We start from the raw sequence: 21,090 nt of genomic DNA, 5'->3' as shown, positions 1-21,090 counted from the left end.
ACCTCGGATTGATGCTCGGTTTTCCTTCTTGGTTCGGTTAGAGAATTAGAGAAAGATAGAGAGAGCTTAAGTTTGTGTTTTTGATGGTGTATGGTGTGAGTGGAAATGAGTGGATTATGGGTTAATTAAGGTTTATATACTATGGTTCATGGGCTTAAGCCCATGGCCTTTCTCCTTTCTTTATTAACCCAAGTCCATTACCCATTTTACATAACCCAACACTAGCCCGACTCATAATAACTCATATTTTATTTCATTAACCGAAACGAGAAAACGAGATGTTCCATCATGATATGTGACAATGGAACTGAGTTCAAAAATGGGATAATGGATGAGTTTTGCAATGCAAAAGGTATTATTCAACAATTCAGTGCCCCTAGAACTCCTGAACAAAATGGGGTTGCAGAGAGAAGAAACAGAACACTAATTGAGGCTACAAGGACCATGTTAGCATATGCTTTCTTGCCTGTTACCTTTTGGGCTGAAGCAATCAATACTGCCTGCTATGTTCAAAACAGGTTACTTCTCAACAAAATTCAAGACAAGACTCCTTATGAGATTTTGTTTAAAAGAAAACCCTATATCAAGTTTCTCAAACCATTTGGTTGCAAATGTTCACTGTCGAACACCAAGGACTATCTTAACAAATTTCAATCAGAATCCTTGGATTTCTTCTTTGTTGGGTATTCAACACACTCAAAGGCTTATAGAGTCTATGTGAAAGACCATTTGAGTGTTATTGAATCATCTGATGTGGTATTCAATGAAAACCAATTCAGTACAGTTGATGGAGCATCATTCCTGTTTGATCTTGAGAAGTTAATAAAGCCCTTCAATATTTACCCTGAGGACTTTGACGAAACTTTTTACAAAAAAATTATGCATGAAGGGAATATTCAAAAGAGATTGATTTGGACAAATGGTGGTCCAAGGTTGCTGGTAAAAGGACTGAATATAAATTAATTAAGGATTCCTCAATTGCTGAAAATGAACAAGTTCACGATCAAGACCAAGGTCACAATCCAGGAAAAGATCAAGAACATGATAATCAAGACAATCAAGAAGCTCAAAATGATCATATCTTGAATGAGGAAGATCCTAGCACCCAAGATGAAATTCAAAGACAAGCAAATAGAGAAGCAAGATTTGAAAATCTGTTTCAAAACTTGAAAATTGGAAATAACGGTGCATCTACTTCACAACAGAATAATGAAGAAGCACCTGAGTTAAATGATGCAACAACTGATTTGGTTATTGATGAACCTGATCTCAATGAAACAAATCTTTATTCAAATATGTCTACTGATGTGATTGTACAATCCTCATATGTTGAAAGAAATAATCCACCTGAAAACATCATTGGGGATATTAATGAAAGAGTAACAAGAAGTGCATCTGAATCTGCAAACATTTGTTTGTACTCCTGCTTTCTATCTTAAATTGAACCCAAGAACATTGTTCATGCTTTGAAAGACAATTGTTGGGTAAAAGCAATACAAAATGAGTTGGCTCAATTCAAAGATCTGCAAGTGTGGGAACTTGTAGATAAGCCAAGAAACAAATATTCCATTGGAACCAAGTGGGTTTTCAGGAACAAGAGGGATGAAAGAGGGATTGTGATAAAGAACAAAGCAAGACTTGTTGCATTGGGATGCCTACAAGAAGAAGGGATTGACTTTGAGGAAGTCTTTGCTCCTGTAGCTAGACTTGAAGCAATAAGAATTTTCTTAGCTTATGCTGCCTCAAAGAACATAAGAGTATTCCAATTGGATGTCAAGTCTGCATTTTTAAATGGAAAAATAGAAGAGGAGGTGTATGTGACTCAACCACCAGGATTTGAGGACCTTGATTACCCTAACAGAGTATGTAAGTTAAACACGGCTTTGTATGGATTTCATCAAGCTCCAAGAGCTTGGTATGATGAGTTATCAAATCACCGGCTTGAGAATGGTTTTCGAAGGGGAGCCATTGACAAGACCCTCTTTTACAAAAGGAAAGGAAGAGATTTACTCCTACTTCAAGTCTATGTGGATGATATTATTTTTAGTTCAACAAATGAACAAATGTGTCTGTAGTTTGAAGAAGTGATGAAGTCGAAGTACAACTTGAGCTCTATGGGAGAAATAAACTTCTTTCTTGGACTGCAAGTTCAACAGAAGGCTGATGGAATCTTCATATGCCAGTCAAAGTATGTGCAGGACATATTGAATAAGTTCAAGTGTCAAGATCTCAAAACTGCTTCAACTCCAATGGACACAAATGAAAAGATGATTGTAGATGAAAAGGGGGAGCCTGTTGATGAACATGAGTACAGAGCAAAGATTGGATCTCTGATGTATCTAACTGCTTCAAGGCCATACATCATGTTTACTGTGTGTGTTTGTGCAAGATTCCAATTAAGTCCAAAGATGTCTCACATGACTGCTGTTAAGGGAAATCGAATTTGGGGATATGGTACCCAAAGAACCATTCCTTTGATATAGTAGCTTTTACTGACAGTGATTATGATGGATGTAACATGAGTAGAAAGTCCACATTTGGAGGTTGTCAATTTCTAGGAGACAGGCAGGTGTCATGGCAATGCAAGAAATAAACTATAGTGTCCATCTCAACTGCCGAAGCTAAGTATAATGATGCATCTGCCTACTGTGCACAAGTCCTTTAGATTCAAAATCAGATGTTGGATTATGGTTTGATCTTCTTGAACACCCCTATCTTTATTGACAATACTGCTGCATTGTTTATTGTAAGAATCCTGTTCAACACTCCAAGACCAAGAACATTGAAATCAGACATCATTTCATTAGGGATTGTAGTAAAAAAGGACTAATTGAAATGAAAAGAGTTGATACAAGTGAAAATTTAGCTGACGTATTTACCAAGCCACTTGATAAAACCATATTCCACTTTTTTTGAAAGCCTTGGGAATGATCAACTCTAATGAGGTCTGGTTGATGATGTGTGCTCATTATGCTGATTGACTATCTTTAGGAAGGTCTTGATGAGTGTTTGTGTGTTTGATATGTGAAAGTGTTCTTAATGATTATATGATATGTGCTTTAAATGATTATTTGAGTAACTTAGGTATCTTTGATGCCTAGGTTAATCATCAGTGAATGTGTGTGATGACAGGATAAGTTTTTGAAATGATTTATCTATATATACTTATCTGATGTCCTGTTTATGTGAATTACCTGATTTGATAATGTGATTTTGATAGGTAAGACTATGCATTATGTGGAGTCTGCTTGTTTTGATGATGCCATTCATACTATGATTTGAATATGTTACTTACTGTTGGTGTCAAAGTATAGTCTTTATGTCAAAATTGCATGCTCAAATGAATAGTTTTCAAAGAAAATTTCACTCAAAAACATTTTTGACAAAAATAGGGCAAGTTGTTATGGTGTAGAGATATGATAAGATTATTCTGTTCAAGCTTTATAGAAGCTTAAGAAAGGGTTTTTAAAAGAAAACTGATCCAACCCAGTTGGAAATGATAGTACATTGGTTATTTTGCCAATCATATGGATTTAATAGGCTAAAAAGGCAATTAGTGCAGTCATTGATATTTGTGGTTGCTTTTCATGATATGTAAAATCTGAGGTAATATAAACATAATGAATAATGCTAAACTTTATGTGAAGTTACATTGTTGTCTATGCATGTTCCAATATACATCTTTCCGAATGATAGGTAGAAAAGTGAATATCCAGTCATACACGAGCATGTTGGTATTTGGTCACCAAAAATGAATTATCTTATTGAGAATGACAAAAAAACAAATGTGAACAAAAATTCTTTTATCTTTAATCAACCAAAAGTTGATAAATATTCACAAACTTTGAAAGAAAATCCAATCATGAGGGATAATTTTAGAACTACAGAGATGGGGGCATAAAAGTAAGTTATGTCACGTCTCGAATGAACGGTCTGTAAGTCCGAACTGCGTGGAATGTATGTCCAACGTTCAACCTCACATATGTTTGAAGTTTTGAAAAGAAAAATCAAATAAATTTACTTTTTCTGTCATTAAAAATTTTTGACCAAATGTCAGGGGGTCGGAGACAATTCGGGGTGATCTGGAGAAAGCCAAATAAGTCTTGAGAATAGATATGGAGCATCATAACACTATATGTGTTATCCATTTTAGTCTTATGCAAATTAATTGAACCTTAATCATATCACCAAGGCAATGAAATTTATGCAAAGTCTAGAGCTGCTATTAACCTGCCTAATTTGTCACAATAATGTTGAGAATGAAGTATTGAGAAGCGACTCAATCAATATGATCCCAAGTTGAGATCGTTTCACAAAAGAAAGAAAATGGGTTTAAAAGAATTAAGACTGAAATTTGATCTCATTATGCACCATTGGCTCTTAAAACAATGATCATTAATGATAAAACTGTTTGAAAAATGGTTTATGACAAAAAGAGTTGCATTTAACCTTAAATAGGTCTGAATATGTATTTTCGAGTAAGGTTTGATGATTTTCAACCTTTTCGAGTAAACTTAGATGTTTTTGTCTAAGTTAATCTTTTTCGAGCATGCTTTGATTACTTTCAAATTTTCGGGTAAACCTAGTTGTTTTATTTGAAGTTTAACTAATTCGAGCAAGCTTGAAGCTTTGAATATGTCTGAACATGTTTTTTCTATCAAGCTTTAATGTTTTTGAACTTTCGAGCAAATTTAGGTGTTTTGATTGACTGTTTAAACTAGTTCTAGTAAGCTTTGTGATTTTCAGTGCTTAAATGATCTATTCATGTAATGTTGGGTACACTTTGACATTTATTAGCTTTCGAGTAAACTTAGATGTTCTGAAGGTTAGTTTTATCTAGCATACTTGATGATTATAAGATAATTGTATGAATATGCTTCACATGTCTATTTCGGGTAAACTATATTGTTTTAGTAGAAATATATATTTGTCTAGCATAGTTAATGATTTCAAATGTGATTTTTCTGAAATTACAAGTGTTTTCGAGCAAACTTTGTTTACCGATCACACTTTATGTTTCAGGCACACTTGGTAATTTCATATTATATCTAGAAAACTTCACTTTTCGAGTACACTTTGTGTTTAGAGCACACTTGTATATCAAAGGATAACAAGTCTTCTCTAGCACAATTTGCATTCTTAGAGTTTTTCGAGCATACTTTTCTTCAAAGTATACTTGATGAATATTTTTTAACTGTTTAAGTATTTTCGAGCATGATTTGTGTTATTCAGAATTTTGAGCAAGGTTGACAATGAGAAATGTCTCTAAGTTATATTTTGGGATTCTTTATTAATTCCTAGCAAGGTTGCCTATTTGATTATTTATACTTGATTATTTGTCTTGTGATTTATTTCTCGAGCAATCTTGTATTTCGAGTAAGCTTCCTTCATTATTATTTACCTAGGATTATTTCCATTTATGGAATGAGCAAGCTTTGAAAAGTGGACTATAACGAGCAAGCTTTGTAAATAACCTTTACCTAGCAAACTTTATGAAGGAAATTTTCGAGCAAGGTTAATAAAATGTACTTTATCGAGCAAGGTTTTAAAAGGGAAGATATTTACTTGGATATTTTGACTGCTTGACAGCTTTTTCCCACTAAAAGACAAAACTCATTTAAAACCCAATTTCAAAAAGGTATATAAGAGGGACTAAGAGAAATTTTCACATTTTACTTCTCTCTCTTTCCACTATTGCATTATTGCTCATGCTCTTGATCCAGAATATCAAACGTTCTGATAATTTTTCCCTACCTTAATTTTTCAGCCCTCATATTACGACTCAGTAAGCATCAATTGATTGTTTTTCTACACTGATTATATGGAATTGGGCAGTTAATTTTCATCTTAACTAACTCTCTGTTTTATGTGTAGGATTACAATTTTTCGAAGCACATGTTCTTAAAGACATTCTCTCTTTACTTCTTCAAATTATAACCTAAAACATTTCAAAGTTATTAACTTTATGACAAATTTTTACTTTGAATGTGTTTTTGTTTGTGTATGAACAGATATGGCGGATGAACCGAAATATCCTTTAAAGAATAAGCACAATATATGCGCTCTACTCCAAGTTACTCCTGATAATGAAGATGTGGTCTTGACGATAAGATGGCTTCAACTATCTAATTTACGGTTTTCTTTAACAGAGTACCCTGTCATTTACAAAAATCATCAATTGGAATTCTGGCACTCTCTTCAACTGAATGATGATGCCGGAGGTAGGAGATTGGAGGCTACCATTGTCCTACATGATATAATCATTACTGAACAACTTATAGGTGAAACCTTACAACTGAACGTTAATGTTGAAGCCCCAATCCATTCCTAACCTTTACATGTTCCTGATACGTCATATCATTCAGGGTTATGCACCATGGAAGGGCTCTTGGACCTTGATGAGCCGTGATCTGGCTAATGCAATAGTGGCTGTCATATTTAGATAGCCATTCAGTTTTTCGAAGATGATTTTTGAGGGTCTTGTGTAAAATTTGAGGAAACCCAACAAGGAGAAATTCTTAGTCTTCCCAAGATTTCTACAGATTATTTTCAATAGGGAACTACAAGATCTTCCATCCATGGGTACAACACATTTGTTTCAAGATCCGAATGTATACAAAAGGATAGCTAAGTTGGCTCCTACTAGCCGCTTCAATCCTGAGGCTGAGTTCGATATTGTACCATGGTTACTAAAAAATGATTGGAAATAATGCCAGTACAAGAGTCACTACATGTGACGTCTGAGGAGGAAGAGGAGGATGAGGAAATTGATGATGATTCGGATGTTGGTGATGATGGAGGTGCAGGAGATGATGATCAAGGTGATGGAGGAAATGTGGGAGGAAATTTTAATAATGATGTGATTGATGATGTACAAGCACATGGGAAGATATTAAACCAGCCTTTACCTACACCACCAGCCACATCCATTAGCCCACCCCAACAAAAAAGACCATCCCCACCACCACAAAATGAACCTTTTATCCCATCCCTACCAATACAAACCCAATCCCAAACACAAAGCCGACCTCAAGACCAAAACCAACCCATTATCCCACCAGAAGATCTACCCTTCCATGAACTTTACATTCCACAACACGTCCCAACTCACCTACTTAACCTGCCAAATCCACCATTCAAATCCCCAACCCAATCCGAATCCTTAGACCAACCAAACCAACCATCTTTTGAAATTATCCATACCTACAAACCCTTACCATCAAACCATGAACAATCCCACCCAATGAACCCATCCAACCCCAAACCAGTATACCTGATCCATTCTCTGACCCACCAACCCGTCCCCCTTCCCCTTCCCCTGGTGCTCATTTATTCAAACGAAATTTGGATCAAGTGGTGGAAATGTTGATAAAAGAAAATGTTGATTTGAAATTACAGTTAGAACAGGCACAGTCCATAATTCAAACCCTGGATGCTGAGGTTGAGAAGACCTCAGCTGCACCAAAACAAGGGGAGAATTCTCCTATGGCCAATGTGGTTGTTGAGGAATTTATAAAAGTGGCTGAAAATGTTGAATAAAATGTGTTGAAAACTCTGTGCAGTTTATATGGAGAAAGTGATGAGGAAAGTAGTGAGAGAGGGGATTACATGATGATGGTTATGAATGAGATAAATCCGATGGTGGAGAACAAGACTATGATGTTGAGAAGTCTATGTTTGAGAAAAATGAGGATGTGGAGAGGGAGGAGGAGTTTTAGAAAAATACTGAAAATGATAAATATGTTGCTGATACTGAGAATGATCTAAATGAAGCCATAGCAACTGATGCTATTGGTACAGAGCCACAAACCGATGTGGTGATTGATGAAAGGTGAGATAATGAAGAAGTGATTTTGTCTAAGGAATATATTCATGATGAAACTTCCAAGAAGGGTGATGATGTTGAGAGAACGTTATAGAGCCCGGATCTAGCCACTAACTCGAAGCATCAATTCCGATAAACATGAGATGAATAAGTTAATTAATAATTTATTAATCATTAGGATGAATACATTAATTGAGGAAAATAACTTATGGAGAGAATAATTTAGATCTAGATCTCTCTCTTACTTATGAACATAATCCACCTATTTATAGGCCAAAGTCCCATTCGGTAAGTTAGCCTCATTCGTTATATCTTCATAACGAATGAGACACCATTCGTTATGCCTTCATAACGAATGGTAATAACTTAACAAATAGCCTAGATAAATAACGAATGAACCCATTCGCTATACAAACCATAGCTAATGGCCATTTTACAATAAATATACATTCTAGACTATCTATAACGTATTCGGTTGCTACGGACACCAAAAACGTGCACTAACTTATGTTGATGAAGAAGTGAAAGATCTTATGGATGATATGACCTGATGAGGTGAGGGAATCTGAGGAAGAAAGGAGGAAAGCTAAGGGTAAATCAATAGCTAAAAATAAAGAACAATTGCAGCCCTTGGATACTACAAGGAAGAGATCCATTGAAGATGTTTTGGATGTCAATGAAACTGATGAATAAGATTCAAAAAGGTATGCTGACACATTGTTTGAAATATTGGAGAGAGAGAGAGAGAGAGAGGATTTCTAGATCCTTGACTGTGGAAGAGATTGTGCAATAAGAGACTATCTTAGAAAAAGCTCATATTGCCAAAACATTGATTGAACAAGGTGAGATTGACCAAGAAGCAATTGAAGGGCTTATAAAATTAAAACAAATTGAAAGGTTGATAATACCTTAGCCATGGTCATGGATCAGTTTAAACAAGTTCAAACTGAAAAATAGTTGGTAACTGATCAAGCAGGAGAGTCTGTGACAAGAATTTCAACTAAAGCTTGGATCAAAGAGGTTGAAGAAGTCTTTGAGAAAAACCCTGATGAATGGGATTATGATGATGATGCTAGAAGAAAATTTGGAAAGATATATATAAGGAAGAGGAAAAGGAATGCAAATAATGATAAAAATGAAGATGATAGTCCAAAGGTTGTGAAGAGTCCTATTAAGGATGACGTTTAAAGGACTGCGTACATTGTTGAAAGTCCTAAGGACAGTCCTGTCAAGGCTGTTCCTTTACTGGCCTATAAGCCTGATGATGAGCCTGGTATGAATGAACCACAAATTGAGGCTCTTGAAGATACAACTGAAGAGGATGATGACACTGTTGACTCCCTAAATATTGAAATGACAAATGAACACAGGGAGAATATAGAGACCATGTTGGTGAATTCAAGGAGATATGACCCAATAATCATGGGTTTGATCAAACATGGATACAAATATGAAACCCTATCTCCTATGAAAGATGAGGAGTTGCAGACTTTGATTGATGAAGAAGTGTTGTAATTGAAGAAGAAAATGGAGAAGAAAAACAAGGACTCTCAAAAATTCAGGGCTTATTTGAGAAATCATGGTTTCTCAGAAAAACAACTGAGTCACATGACATTTGAAGAATCAGAGAGCTCCTACAAGGTAACAGTTGATGTAGTTAAACAGGATGAATGGGAGAGGGCAATGAAAAAGGCAGCAGATCAAAAAGATAAACTAGAAAAGTTGTACAATAAGTTTGGAGGAAAATGTAAATATTTGATAGATCATGGAGTTGCAATTGAACATGTTGAGATTACGAATAATCAAAGGGTGGAAGAGGAGTTTATTAGACTTTCAAAAAAGATCCAATCTGAATCCGGCCCTAAGAAGAAGAAATTAAGACTTAGGACCTTGGCTGAAAAGGAATAATTGAAGTTAAAGTCAAATTGGGAAAATGAGCAAATTAAACTTTTTGACAGAGTGATGGAAGCAAGGGGGAGAGGAAGTGAAGGGGAAAATTTGAGCAAATCTGAGAAGTTGTCCATGCTTGGAGTTGAGAAGAAGAAATATAACCAAGTAAAGTCTTCATCATCCAAGGTTCCTCGTGTATTTGTTAGACAGGAACCAGTTGAGAACCTAGAGCCATGGGAAGATGAGAACAAGATCAAGACCCTTAGTGGCTTGATGTTGTGCCAAGGAATGGTTTAGGGTGTCTTCAACAATCATGGCAAAGACCAATTAAAACAACTATTTTATGAACAAGAGGATGAGTGGAAAATAATTGAAGCAAAATAAAGAAGACTTCTCCAATTTCAGTGTGGACCAAGGAGAGAAATAATTGAAGATCAAAGGTCTATCCCTGTCGGTCCAACTGATGATGAAATCATGGGTATGATCACTACTTTGTCTAAAGAAGGAGAAAATTATCTAAACTTGGTGATGCTGCCGAAGGAGAAGATAATTGACTTTTATGTGAAGAAATATGGCCATGTGAGGGCCACTGTACCTAAGAAGAAAACTACTTCTAGGCCCTCAGCTGTAAGTGACCCAATACCCACCACAAGAGCTACACTTCAAAGTCAAAATAGGTCACCAACTGATGAGGACCTACCAAAGAAGCTCTTCTATGATGCATTGACTGACATCATGAAAGTGGTGATGAAAAGTGGTGAATTGAGAGACATTGTATTTAAGGATGACTTTACAAAGTTCAACAAAGAACAACTGGCTGAGATGACTACTCTGAATCTGCTTGATTACCATAACAAACATAGATTAGCAAGAAGACAAAGAAATGAATTATCAAAGCATCTCAAGGAGGAAGCTAGGAGAGGGTTCCCCATGCTGAACAAGAAAAGAAAATGGTAACTCTCTGAGTATGAAAGAAAAAGGAGAGTAAAAAAGATGAGGGATATAAGGTATGCTGAAGATACATATAAGTCAAAATGAAGAGCAAGAACCCTCTTGCAACTATGATGAAATGTTTGAACATGAGGCAGCTGATGACAAGGCCTAACTATGAAGTCTAGAGAAATGGGAGGATTGCAAGTATTGACTATCAAGATCAAGATGAATCCTACAGTGTCAGAAACTCTGATGAACTTGCATTGGGCATCATTCAAGAAGATGAACACTTGACATTCCTACATGATGATGAGTTAAGAGATATAATGAGATAGAATGCTCCACTCAATCATCCTCATCAGCAGGAATTATTCTTATTCAAGGAAAGAGCTGCAAGTGTGAAGTTGGCCAGAAGACAAGAAGCCTCAAGCTCAAGAAGATAAGACTATTTTTCTATCTTAGGTTTGCTTTGTAATGTCCATGAGACAGAATTTTAACTTGTAATGTTCTTTGATTATGTTATGTAATTTCCCTTAGAAATTTGATGTGTATTTGGCTAAGTGTATATAACCATAGAGGTGTTTTGGCACAGCTGAGGTGTTCCAACCTAGGGGGAGATTGTTGGGTTGAAGATTTGACAAGAAAAGACATAAGAGAGAATGGAATCTTCTCAACACTCTCTGACAATGGCTAAGTATAGATACCGAGCACACTTAGGCCTTCGAGCAAGCTTTTACTTATCCTAGTAATGTATTTTGCCTTCTGGGTAAGGTTATCTTCTCGAATTCCTCTTAAGTGTCAATCCGAGCAGGGTTTACTATGTTTAGCAAGGTTGTTCTTCAAGTCAAGCATGGTTTGTTTCCTAGCAAACCCTTGGCTAAACCAAGCTAAAGAAACAAAGTATTTAGGAAGATATAGCAAGGTTTACTTAATAAGCAGTGGTCCTAGCAAGTTGATAAAAAAAATATATTAAGGACTTATTCTAGCAAGGTTCAACTCAGAGCAAGCTACAGTGCTACCAGCACAATCTACAGTGTTACCAGCACACTTTGGTTTGTTCAATATGCTAGAGTTAACAAAGAGTTGAAGGGATTGCTGAAGAACAAGTTTGATCGTAGGATCATATCGAGTAAAGTTTGCTATGGTCAAGAGGATTGAAGTCTGCTAGGTGAATATTTTCTTAGGAAATTATTTTAAGTAAAGTCTGCCCGGAGAACTGTTCCCCAATACACTTTAGTTACCAGGTCTGCTCGAAGAAGACAAAAGTTGCCAAGCTTACCCGAAGACCTGTTTTACACTTAGAATCTTTCTGTAATATGTTTTATGATTATGTATCATTGATTAGGGTTTCTAGAAGGAATAACAGCTGTCTGGGCAGGCCTATAAAAGGAATAATCTAGGGAATGCCTAGAGAGAGGACACAACCTGAGACACACGATAAGTGTAACATCCCGCTTTTGAAAAGAATGAATAAAATAAATTTCGTTTATTTTATGATGTGTCGTGTATCGGTTTAGATAAATAAAAAATAAGATGTTGGGCTTGGACTTTAAAAGATGGAATAAGAGCTGGAATAGGCCTTAGGTCCATGGGCTTAAGGGAGTATAAATACCTTAAACTCTAAACCTTTCCATTTTTATCCATCTCTACACCATAGCCTACACCTTGAAAAACACACACAAACACTATCATATATCCTGACTCAATATCCGAAGGTGAAAACCCGAGCTTGTTGGTGCTGGAACATCGTGACAAACCACACCAACATTAAGACTTGACCGTGTTCGTAGTTCGACTTGATTAAGGTTCGTTTATAACTTGAAATCGTTCATTTAGGTCCGGATTCATTTAGGTAATCTTAGATCTGTATACATGTGGTAAAAACGAATCAAAAGTGATGATTCTTGCTGAAAACCATTAACGATTGATAGGTTAATTCCTAAGATAAAGAACCCGTAATATAGATTCCTAAATCGCACCCTAAAAACCCTATGTTTGAATGAAGGGGTGATTGGGGTTTGTTGGCGCTGGTATGGCGAATCCAACGATACTAGATTCGTGTGTTTTCATTAAGTACAGAATGTTTAATTGAGATCTGACTTATGTTGACTGTTTATGTACATATCAATTTTGACTTTGACCCTGGGTCAAATTCGGGATAAGACTGATGCAATTCGTTATGGTAAGATAACGAATTAGTTGATCCATTCGTTATGCCCAGATAACGAATTAGTTCGACTATCCGTTAAGACAAGATAACGAATTAGCTCACCCAGTTCGTTAAGTCAAGATAACGAATTAGGCTAACTAACTAGGATATCGAACTAGATAACGAATCAAGTTATTCGTTACTCGCCAATTCGTTACGATTAAGATAACGAATTAAGTCATGTTCAGATGACGTATTGGAATGACGAATCAGATGATGATAAGGGACGAATCAGGATAATGAATTAAGGAAGATTACATAGCGAATCAGAGGCAATTCGTTATAACGAATTAGAAAATAATTTAAAATCCTAATGGAAAATGTGTTAACCCCAGCCAGGGGCTCTGCCCATTCGACCCCGCTAGGGGCTGCCGCCCCTAGAACCCCGCTGCCAGGGGCGCTGCCCCCGGACCTCCGTTCGTTAGGGGTAATAATTAAACTAGAAACGCGATAAGGGTAGTGATAGTTAAATGGATACGTGTAATTGTTATACAGTTAGTCGTGCACAGCTCAAGAAAGGAATAACCATAAATGGTGAATGTAACCGCATTCAGGTGAGTTTTTATTCCCATTTCCTTGTTATGTTTTCGGGGCTGTGTGCATACTCAATGTAATAGTTAATACACTTACCTTAAATGGTAATTGTATGCAATGAATGATTTATATGCTAATTATGTATATCTTGAATGTGAACGAAAGCTTGTCGGTACGTGAACGATATTCGGATATTGCACGTATTGACAAGGGAGGTATGTATATGAATTATGAATGTGTATGAAAGGTATATGTACAACATATGAATATGTATGAATGAGTAAAGAATGTATATGTATGTTACGGGTATGTAAAGACAGAATGTACGAAGATGAAGAAGTAAGGGATCAGACCCTAATAATATCTGAGATATAGAAGAAAGGGATCAGACCCTAATAATATATGAGATATAGAAGAACGAGATCAGACCCTAATAATATATGAGATAAAGAAGTAAAGAGGGATCAGACCCTACTAATATCTGAGATACATAAGAAAGAGATCAAACCCTAATAATATCTGAGATAGACAAAGAAAAGAGGGATCAGACCCTAATAATATCTGAGATAGAAAAGGAAGGGATCAGACCCTAATAATATCTGAGATAGAAAGGATGGTAATTATATATTATGAAAGTAATAAAGTATGAACGTATGTATGAAATTATGTAATGAAAGTAAACTAGTAAAGTAATTATTATGTATCTTCGGATGCATAATTGAAGGTAAGTGTACGTATTGTATGAGGTGTGATTAACTAGAACTCACTCAGCGTAGCTGACTTTTAAGATGCACGCAGGTGAGTAGAATGAGACAACTGGCTTGAGCGGGGACATATGGCAGAAGAATAAGAGTCTGGCATCTGAAGACGCTACTTGATTTATGTTTAATGTTTTAATGTTGCAAGACAAGAATGTTTTAAGACAAGTTATGAATTATTATTGTAATGTTATGAAAGTTTTAATATTCCGTGAATGTTTTAATTAACTCTGATATTTAGAACTGCGTTTATGAGTAATCCAACGTCCAATGTAAGGTACCGGTAACGGGGCCTTATAGTAAGACACTCAATATTATTCCTGAAATTGATTGTGACGGCTGTTATTATCACGCACGGATAAATCATTCCATTCTGAAACCCTGATTGATTTTCGTTTGTATTATTAATTCTATAATTGGAAATCTTTTGAGTTGTAGGTTGTGTTGTTACATTTTGTGTGTCTTGAGCAACATTTAATGTGTTAGTGTTTCCGCCATTAATACATTATTTTTCTTACCCTAAGTAGCAAGTCGTTAACCTTCTTTGTCAACGCTTAACCGTTTGGGTTACGATATTGGTATTGTGTGTGATTGAGTGATATATACGGGACCGACATAATCCATTTAATTAAACGAATTATTTTTGGAATAACACGCAATATTCATAATAAATAATAAACATAAGCTTTTAAACATTCATCCATACTTAACTTTCTTTTTAATATATAAGTAAACAAAAAATAGTTATCTAAATCAATTACCTTATAAACCAAACCCCTACCAACCGAATCATTGTTGTTTCCCTCAACAACGCACCGTCTTTTCTACTATTTTTTTTCTTATGCATAGCTAATGCTCATAAGATGATTAATACCATTTAAATTTCTCATTAAAATTGCAAATAATAAAATTATATATATATATATATGTTGGAATTTATGGTTGTGTAAGCTGTTTATTTGTTTTTAAAATTTGTTCATAAATCACATAAACTTTGCAACATTACGCGGTATATTGTGGAATTTTTCTTCATATAGTCCTTATACAGAAATATTAGAAACATACAGTTATGTGTAGGGGAATAAATGTTTTTATACTAGTGTATTGTGTGTGTTCATATTTTCTTATATGTAGGTATTATTTTTTAATGTGTAAGTTCATACATGTACTGTGTAGGTTCATGTACTATACTATGTAAAGATTATTTCAACGTGTAGGTATTGTTAGTTCTTTTCTATTTCACCAACAAGTAACTAATATTACGTGTGTAGGATGTGTAGGATATAATCTTTACTATGTTGGGTATGTAGAATAATTTTATTTACTATGTAGGGTAGTTTGGATAATTTATTTACAATAAAGTGTATGTAGGATAAAATCTTTATTGTGTAGGGAGCATATATGCTTACTATATACGGGATGTAGGAAAAAACTCTTACCGTGTATGGTGTGTAGGATAATTTTGTTTACTATGTAGGGTATATTAGATAAAATCTTTACTATGTTGAGTAGGTAGGTTATTATTGTTAACGTTTTAAGATATGCAGGTTGTGTAGGATAGCTAAGTTTCTTTGGTGTGTATGATAACTCTTTTTCCTTTATTTAAATGCGTTGGGTATGTGTTTATCAATTTAAAATATCTTAAAATCAAATTTCTCGATAATAAAATCATCAAAAGTCGGTCCAATATGAACAACGACTTGTGTAAACTTGTCACAAATCTCAAAAAGTTATAGAAATTCAAGGGATGTGTTATTCATACACCCTCTCTCTCTCTCTTTAGATAGGGTGTACATAATAGATAAAATGTTTGTTAAAAGGGTGTGTGAATATAAAAAAGGGGTGTGTGAATAACCATTGCCAAATTCAATCTTCTCGATTAAATAAAAATATCTTTGTGAAGAAATATATGTTTTAAATTCTCCGAATTTTGGTTTGATGATAAAGACAAAATTAATAAATAAAATAAACAGAATCTAAATACAGTAATAGAATTTGAATTACAAAAGTGTAATACTATAAAACAGTAAAACGTATGAATGTCTTTAAATTAGTTTACACATAAAAAAATTGTAAAACAAAAAGAAAACTAGAAAATAAAAAAAGTAAAAACACCAAAAAAATTTATTTTTCATCCCGGTTTTATTGAAAAAATTGAAAAAAATATCGGCTTAACAAAATTATACACATATGTATAATGCTTATTTTTTATATATTATACACGTTTTTTATACGCATATGTACAATTCAAGGTAAATGATCATATACATATGTGTACATTACGTAACTTGAGATTAAATGAAATTATACACATGTGTATACTACAAAGTTTTTTTTATTTTATGAAACCGGAATGAAATATAAGAATTTTGGTTTTTACTTTTTTAAATTTTTGTTTATTTTCGTTTTATGATTTTTTAAAATATTTTTTAGAGGTTTTTTTTGTGGCTAAAAATGGTTCTCAAAGTTCTCAATTTTCAAAGGGTTCTCTTAAGATCTATACCATATATATATATATATATATTTTCGTTTTACAATTTTTTAAATATTATGTTAGAGGTTTTTTTATGGCTTAAAATGGTTCTTAAAGTTCTCAATTTCCAAAGTGTTCTCTTAGGATATTTACCATATATATATATACATATATTTATATATATATAGGGTTATATATATATATATATATATATATATATATATATATATATATATATATATATATATTTTCGTTTTACAATTTTTTAAATATTGTGTTAGAGGTTTTTTTATGGCTTAAAATGGTTCTTAAAGTTCTCAATTTCCAAAGTGTTCTCTTAGGATATTTACCATATATATATATACATATATTTATATATTTATATATATATATATATATATATATATATATATAGGGTAAGGATCATAAGAGAACCCTTTGCAAATTGAGAACTTTGAGAAACATTTTAGACCATTAAAAAAACCACTAAAAATATTTAAAAAAATCATAAAACAAAAAATAACAAAAATTTTTAAAAGTAAAAAAAAAAATAGTTTCATTAAAAAAGATAAAATAAAATAAAACAAAAACTTTGTATTATACACATGTGCATAATTTCATTTAATATTTAGTTACGTAATGTACACATATATACATTATCATATACCTTAAATTGTACATATTTGTATAAAAAACATGTATAAAATTTAAAAAATAAGTATTATAAATATATGTATAATTTTGTTAAACCGATATTTGTTTTTCAATTTTTTTATTTTTTTATTAAACCGGGATGAAAAATAAAAATTTTGGTTTTTTTACTTAATTTATTTTCTAGTTTTTTTTGTTTTATAATTTTTTTTTTTATTTTTTGTTAAGAAGAGTGTTTTTTGTGGTCTAAAATGGTTATCAAAGTTCTCAATTTCAAAATAGTTCTCACATGATCCTGATCCTATATATATATATATATAAATATATATATTTATATATATGAGAATGTTGACGTACAAATGAAATTAACGTTCTAAACGTGAGAATCAGGTAGAGTACTTATGTAATTATATCATAGAGTAGTTACATAATTAATCTACTTTTATATATAATTACTCTACTTGATTCTCACGTTAGCACATTAATTTTATTTGTATTTGATTCAAACCCCATATATATATATATATATAGGATTAGGATCATGTGAGAACTATTTTGAGATTGAAAACTTTGAGAACCATTTTAGACCACAAAAAACACTATTCTTAACAAAAAATAAAAAAAATATAAAACAAAAAAAAACTTGAAAAAAAAAAGTTAAAACACCAAAATTTTTTATTTTTTTATCCCGATTTTATAAAAAAACAAAAAAAATTGAAAAAAAAATATCGGTTTAACAAAATTATACACATATGTATAATACTTAATTTTTATATTTTATACACGTTTTTTTATACACATATTTACAATTAAGGTAAATGATAATGTACATATATGTATATTACGTAACTTGAGATTAAATGAAATTATACACATTTGTGTAATACAAAGTTTTTTTTTATTTTTTTATTTTATGAAATAGGAATGAAATATAATAATTTTAGTTTTTTTTACTTTTAAATTTTTTTTATTTTCGTTTTATGATTTTTTAAAATATTTTTTCAGAGGTTTTTTTGGTGTCTTAAAATGGTTTTCAAAGTTCTTAATTTTCAAAGGGTTCTCCTAGTATCTTTACCATATATATATATCTGTGTGTGTGTGTGTGTGTGGGAGGGAGGGAGGGAGGGAGGGATATTTTTAGAACCTTGATAAGTTGCAAGAACTTTAAGAAATTAATATGGACCACACATTTAATTAAATGAGTATGAAATATGTGGCTGAAAATAAATCTGATTAAAAATTTAATCAGGAGAGAGAATATGTATTTTGGTGATTACACAAATTTAAATGTTAGTTACACATGTGTAATAAGTCGATTCGATGTGTAAAAAATACTGTAATTTTTTTGCGTTACTTACATTTACGTATTACACATGTGTAAAATAAAATTCGAAAAAAAATTGTTATGTTGAGTTCTTTCGAGTTCTTAAAACTTAAAGCGGTTCTCAAAAGAAATCAATCATATATATATATATATATATATGGTAAGGATCTATAGAGAACCCTTTGTAAAATTAAGAACCATTTTGGTTTCATAAAAAAAAACCTTGTATTATACACATGTGTATAATTTCATTTAATCTCAAGTTACTTAATGTGCACATATGTACATCATAATTTAACTTATATTATACATATGTGTGTAAAAAAATATGTATACAATTAAAAAAATTAAGTACTATACATATGTGTATAATTTTGTTAAACCGATATTTTTTTTTCAATTTTATATATTTTTTATAAAACTGGGATGAAAAATAAAATTTTGTTTTTTTTTTACTTTTTTTATTTACGAGTTTTTTTTTTGTTTTATATTTTTTTTATTTTTTGTCAAGAAGAGTATTTTTTATAGTCTAAAATAGTTCTCAAAGTTCTCAATTTTAAAATAGTTCTCACATGATCCTAATTATGTATATATATATATATATTGGTGAGATTTTGGGAAAACTCCTCTTAAATAGAGAACTAAAAACTAATAAAAATTATTTTAACTTTTTTTTTTTTATTTTTTCAATAAGCTGATGCTGTTCATTGAAAAAAAAACAACTGTCTATATAGTTCATATATGCAATAATATGCATTGCATATATAAAATAGTTATTTTGTTATATATAGTACAATACAAATTTATCGTACAATACACACTATTATATATATGCAAATATAACACTACTGTTTGTATGCAATACACATATGCACTATATCGATTTTCATTTTATTTTAGCATATAATATAACACTATTGCACATATACAATACAAATAATTGCATATATGATAATTACCACTATTGCACACATAAAATACACACTAGTGCACATATCTAATTAAAAGAAAGTCAACGTATATTTCTACACATAACCTTGAAGATATAAATATAACCTCCCATTTCTTGAAAAGTCCATTGGAATAAGGATACTTGAAGAATAGAATATGAAGCCCTACACATAACATGGACACATATATCACATATATGCTTATGTATATATCAAACACATGCATCCGCAGCAAAGCGATTCGTGACAATCCAACTTTTTCCTAAGTGTTACCATCAACTTTTGAAATAAAGTCCATCTCTAGAACCTAATATCACAGTCTTTGGCCAACCCAAAAAATTCTCTTTTCTCCACATATATCATCCTTACAAAGCCTATATGTATCTCCTCATGCTCAACCACATTTCACACAACTTCAATCTATAATATTTTCTATGTTGGGTGCATTGGGATGGATAGAGTGAAGATAATGGTTCACGAGAGGCCCGTGGTCATCTTCAGTAAAAGTTCTTGCATCATGTCCCACAGCATCAAGTCCCTCTTTAATGAATTGGGAGTGAGCCCTACTATCTACGAGCTTGACGAGATAGCAAGAGGACAAGAAATCAAACATGCACTTTCTAGGCTTGGGTGTAGCACTCTCCCCACTGTGTTCATTGGTGGTGATTTAATTGGTGGAGCTAATGAGATAATGAGTCTTCAACTCAAGAGGGGTTTGAAGCCAATGCTCATTAGGGCTGGAGCTCTTTGGGTTTGAAAATAAAATATTTTTCTTATAATGTAACATTAAGTCACTAAAAAAAGCACGATATTGCAAACAATTCGAACATTAGAAACATGATTATGTGAGGGAAGTATCGTATGAGATTAGTTTGAAATAGGTCAGTTTTGTTTGCTCTCTTCTCTGATTCTTGTTTGTAACTCATGTAATAAGGAATTAAGGTATAATAAGATACTTCTGCTTAATTTGGTAATTCCCATCTAGTGTTATTTTCATTACACAGTATGAAGTATGGCTTGCCAATGCATTATAATTGACATCCCAATGAAAGAAGACACTCATCTTGAAATCCACTTATATTGAAATCAATAGACCGGGAAGATTCCCAAGTCGTCAACAAAAAATAACTAACTATAACTAATCACACTTTAGTTTTACTATCTATTTACAACGGTAACACCATCCAAAATAGGCCGATTTGGATGGAAAAATGACCGAAATATATAGGTACATCACCCCAGGGTGTTTTGAGGAGTCAACTTGTTGGATATTGTGTACCGGGCAGTTCAGTTAAGTCAACGTGACCGATCAAGTTATGACCCGTACACCTTGGGTAACAAACACAGAATCCGCTTAAGTTAGTTAACAAGTATTAGCTAATAATAATAACGAGATGGACTGTGCTTTAGAGTTAGATATGGGCTTGTGATCCGGTTAGGCTTAACTAACATAATTAGTTAACCTAATAATTAATTGGACAGAACAAGAGACCCCTAGCCACCATAAGCGCTCTCTCTCTCTCTCTCTCTCTATATATATATA

At 32.9% G+C, this 21,090-nt stretch overlaps 1 protein-coding gene across 1 annotated transcript; it reads left to right on the top strand.

The window, feature by feature from the left end:
* Window positions 1-19,961: 19,961 nt before the first annotated feature.
* Window positions 19,962-20,513, top strand: LOC143607079 (monothiol glutaredoxin-S3-like). Its single transcript, XM_077082652.1, has one exon. It carries the CDS (start codon window positions 19,999-20,001, stop codon window positions 20,302-20,304), a length of 306 nt encoding a protein of 101 aa, XP_076938767.1. The 5' UTR covers window positions 19,962-19,998; the 3' UTR covers window positions 20,305-20,513.
* Window positions 20,514-21,090: the final 577 nt, after the last annotated feature.

This window comes from Bidens hawaiensis, unplaced genomic scaffold, assembly GCF_021521415.1.
Source record: "Bidens hawaiensis isolate Kalapana, Puna unplaced genomic scaffold, B.hawaiensis_p1.1 tig00079279_1, whole genome shotgun sequence".
In the NCBI taxonomy this organism is placed as follows: domain Eukaryota; kingdom Viridiplantae; phylum Streptophyta; class Magnoliopsida; order Asterales; family Asteraceae; genus Bidens; species Bidens hawaiensis.
The sequence above is the reverse complement of the archived record's forward strand: the minus strand, read 5'-3'. Positions and strand labels throughout refer to the sequence as shown.

Bases quoted from the DNA above. Each gene is read 5' to 3' on its own strand.
- LOC143607079 (XM_077082652.1), top strand. From the start codon at position 19,999: ATGGATAGAGTGAAGATAATGGTTCACGAGAGGCCCGTGGTCATCTTC.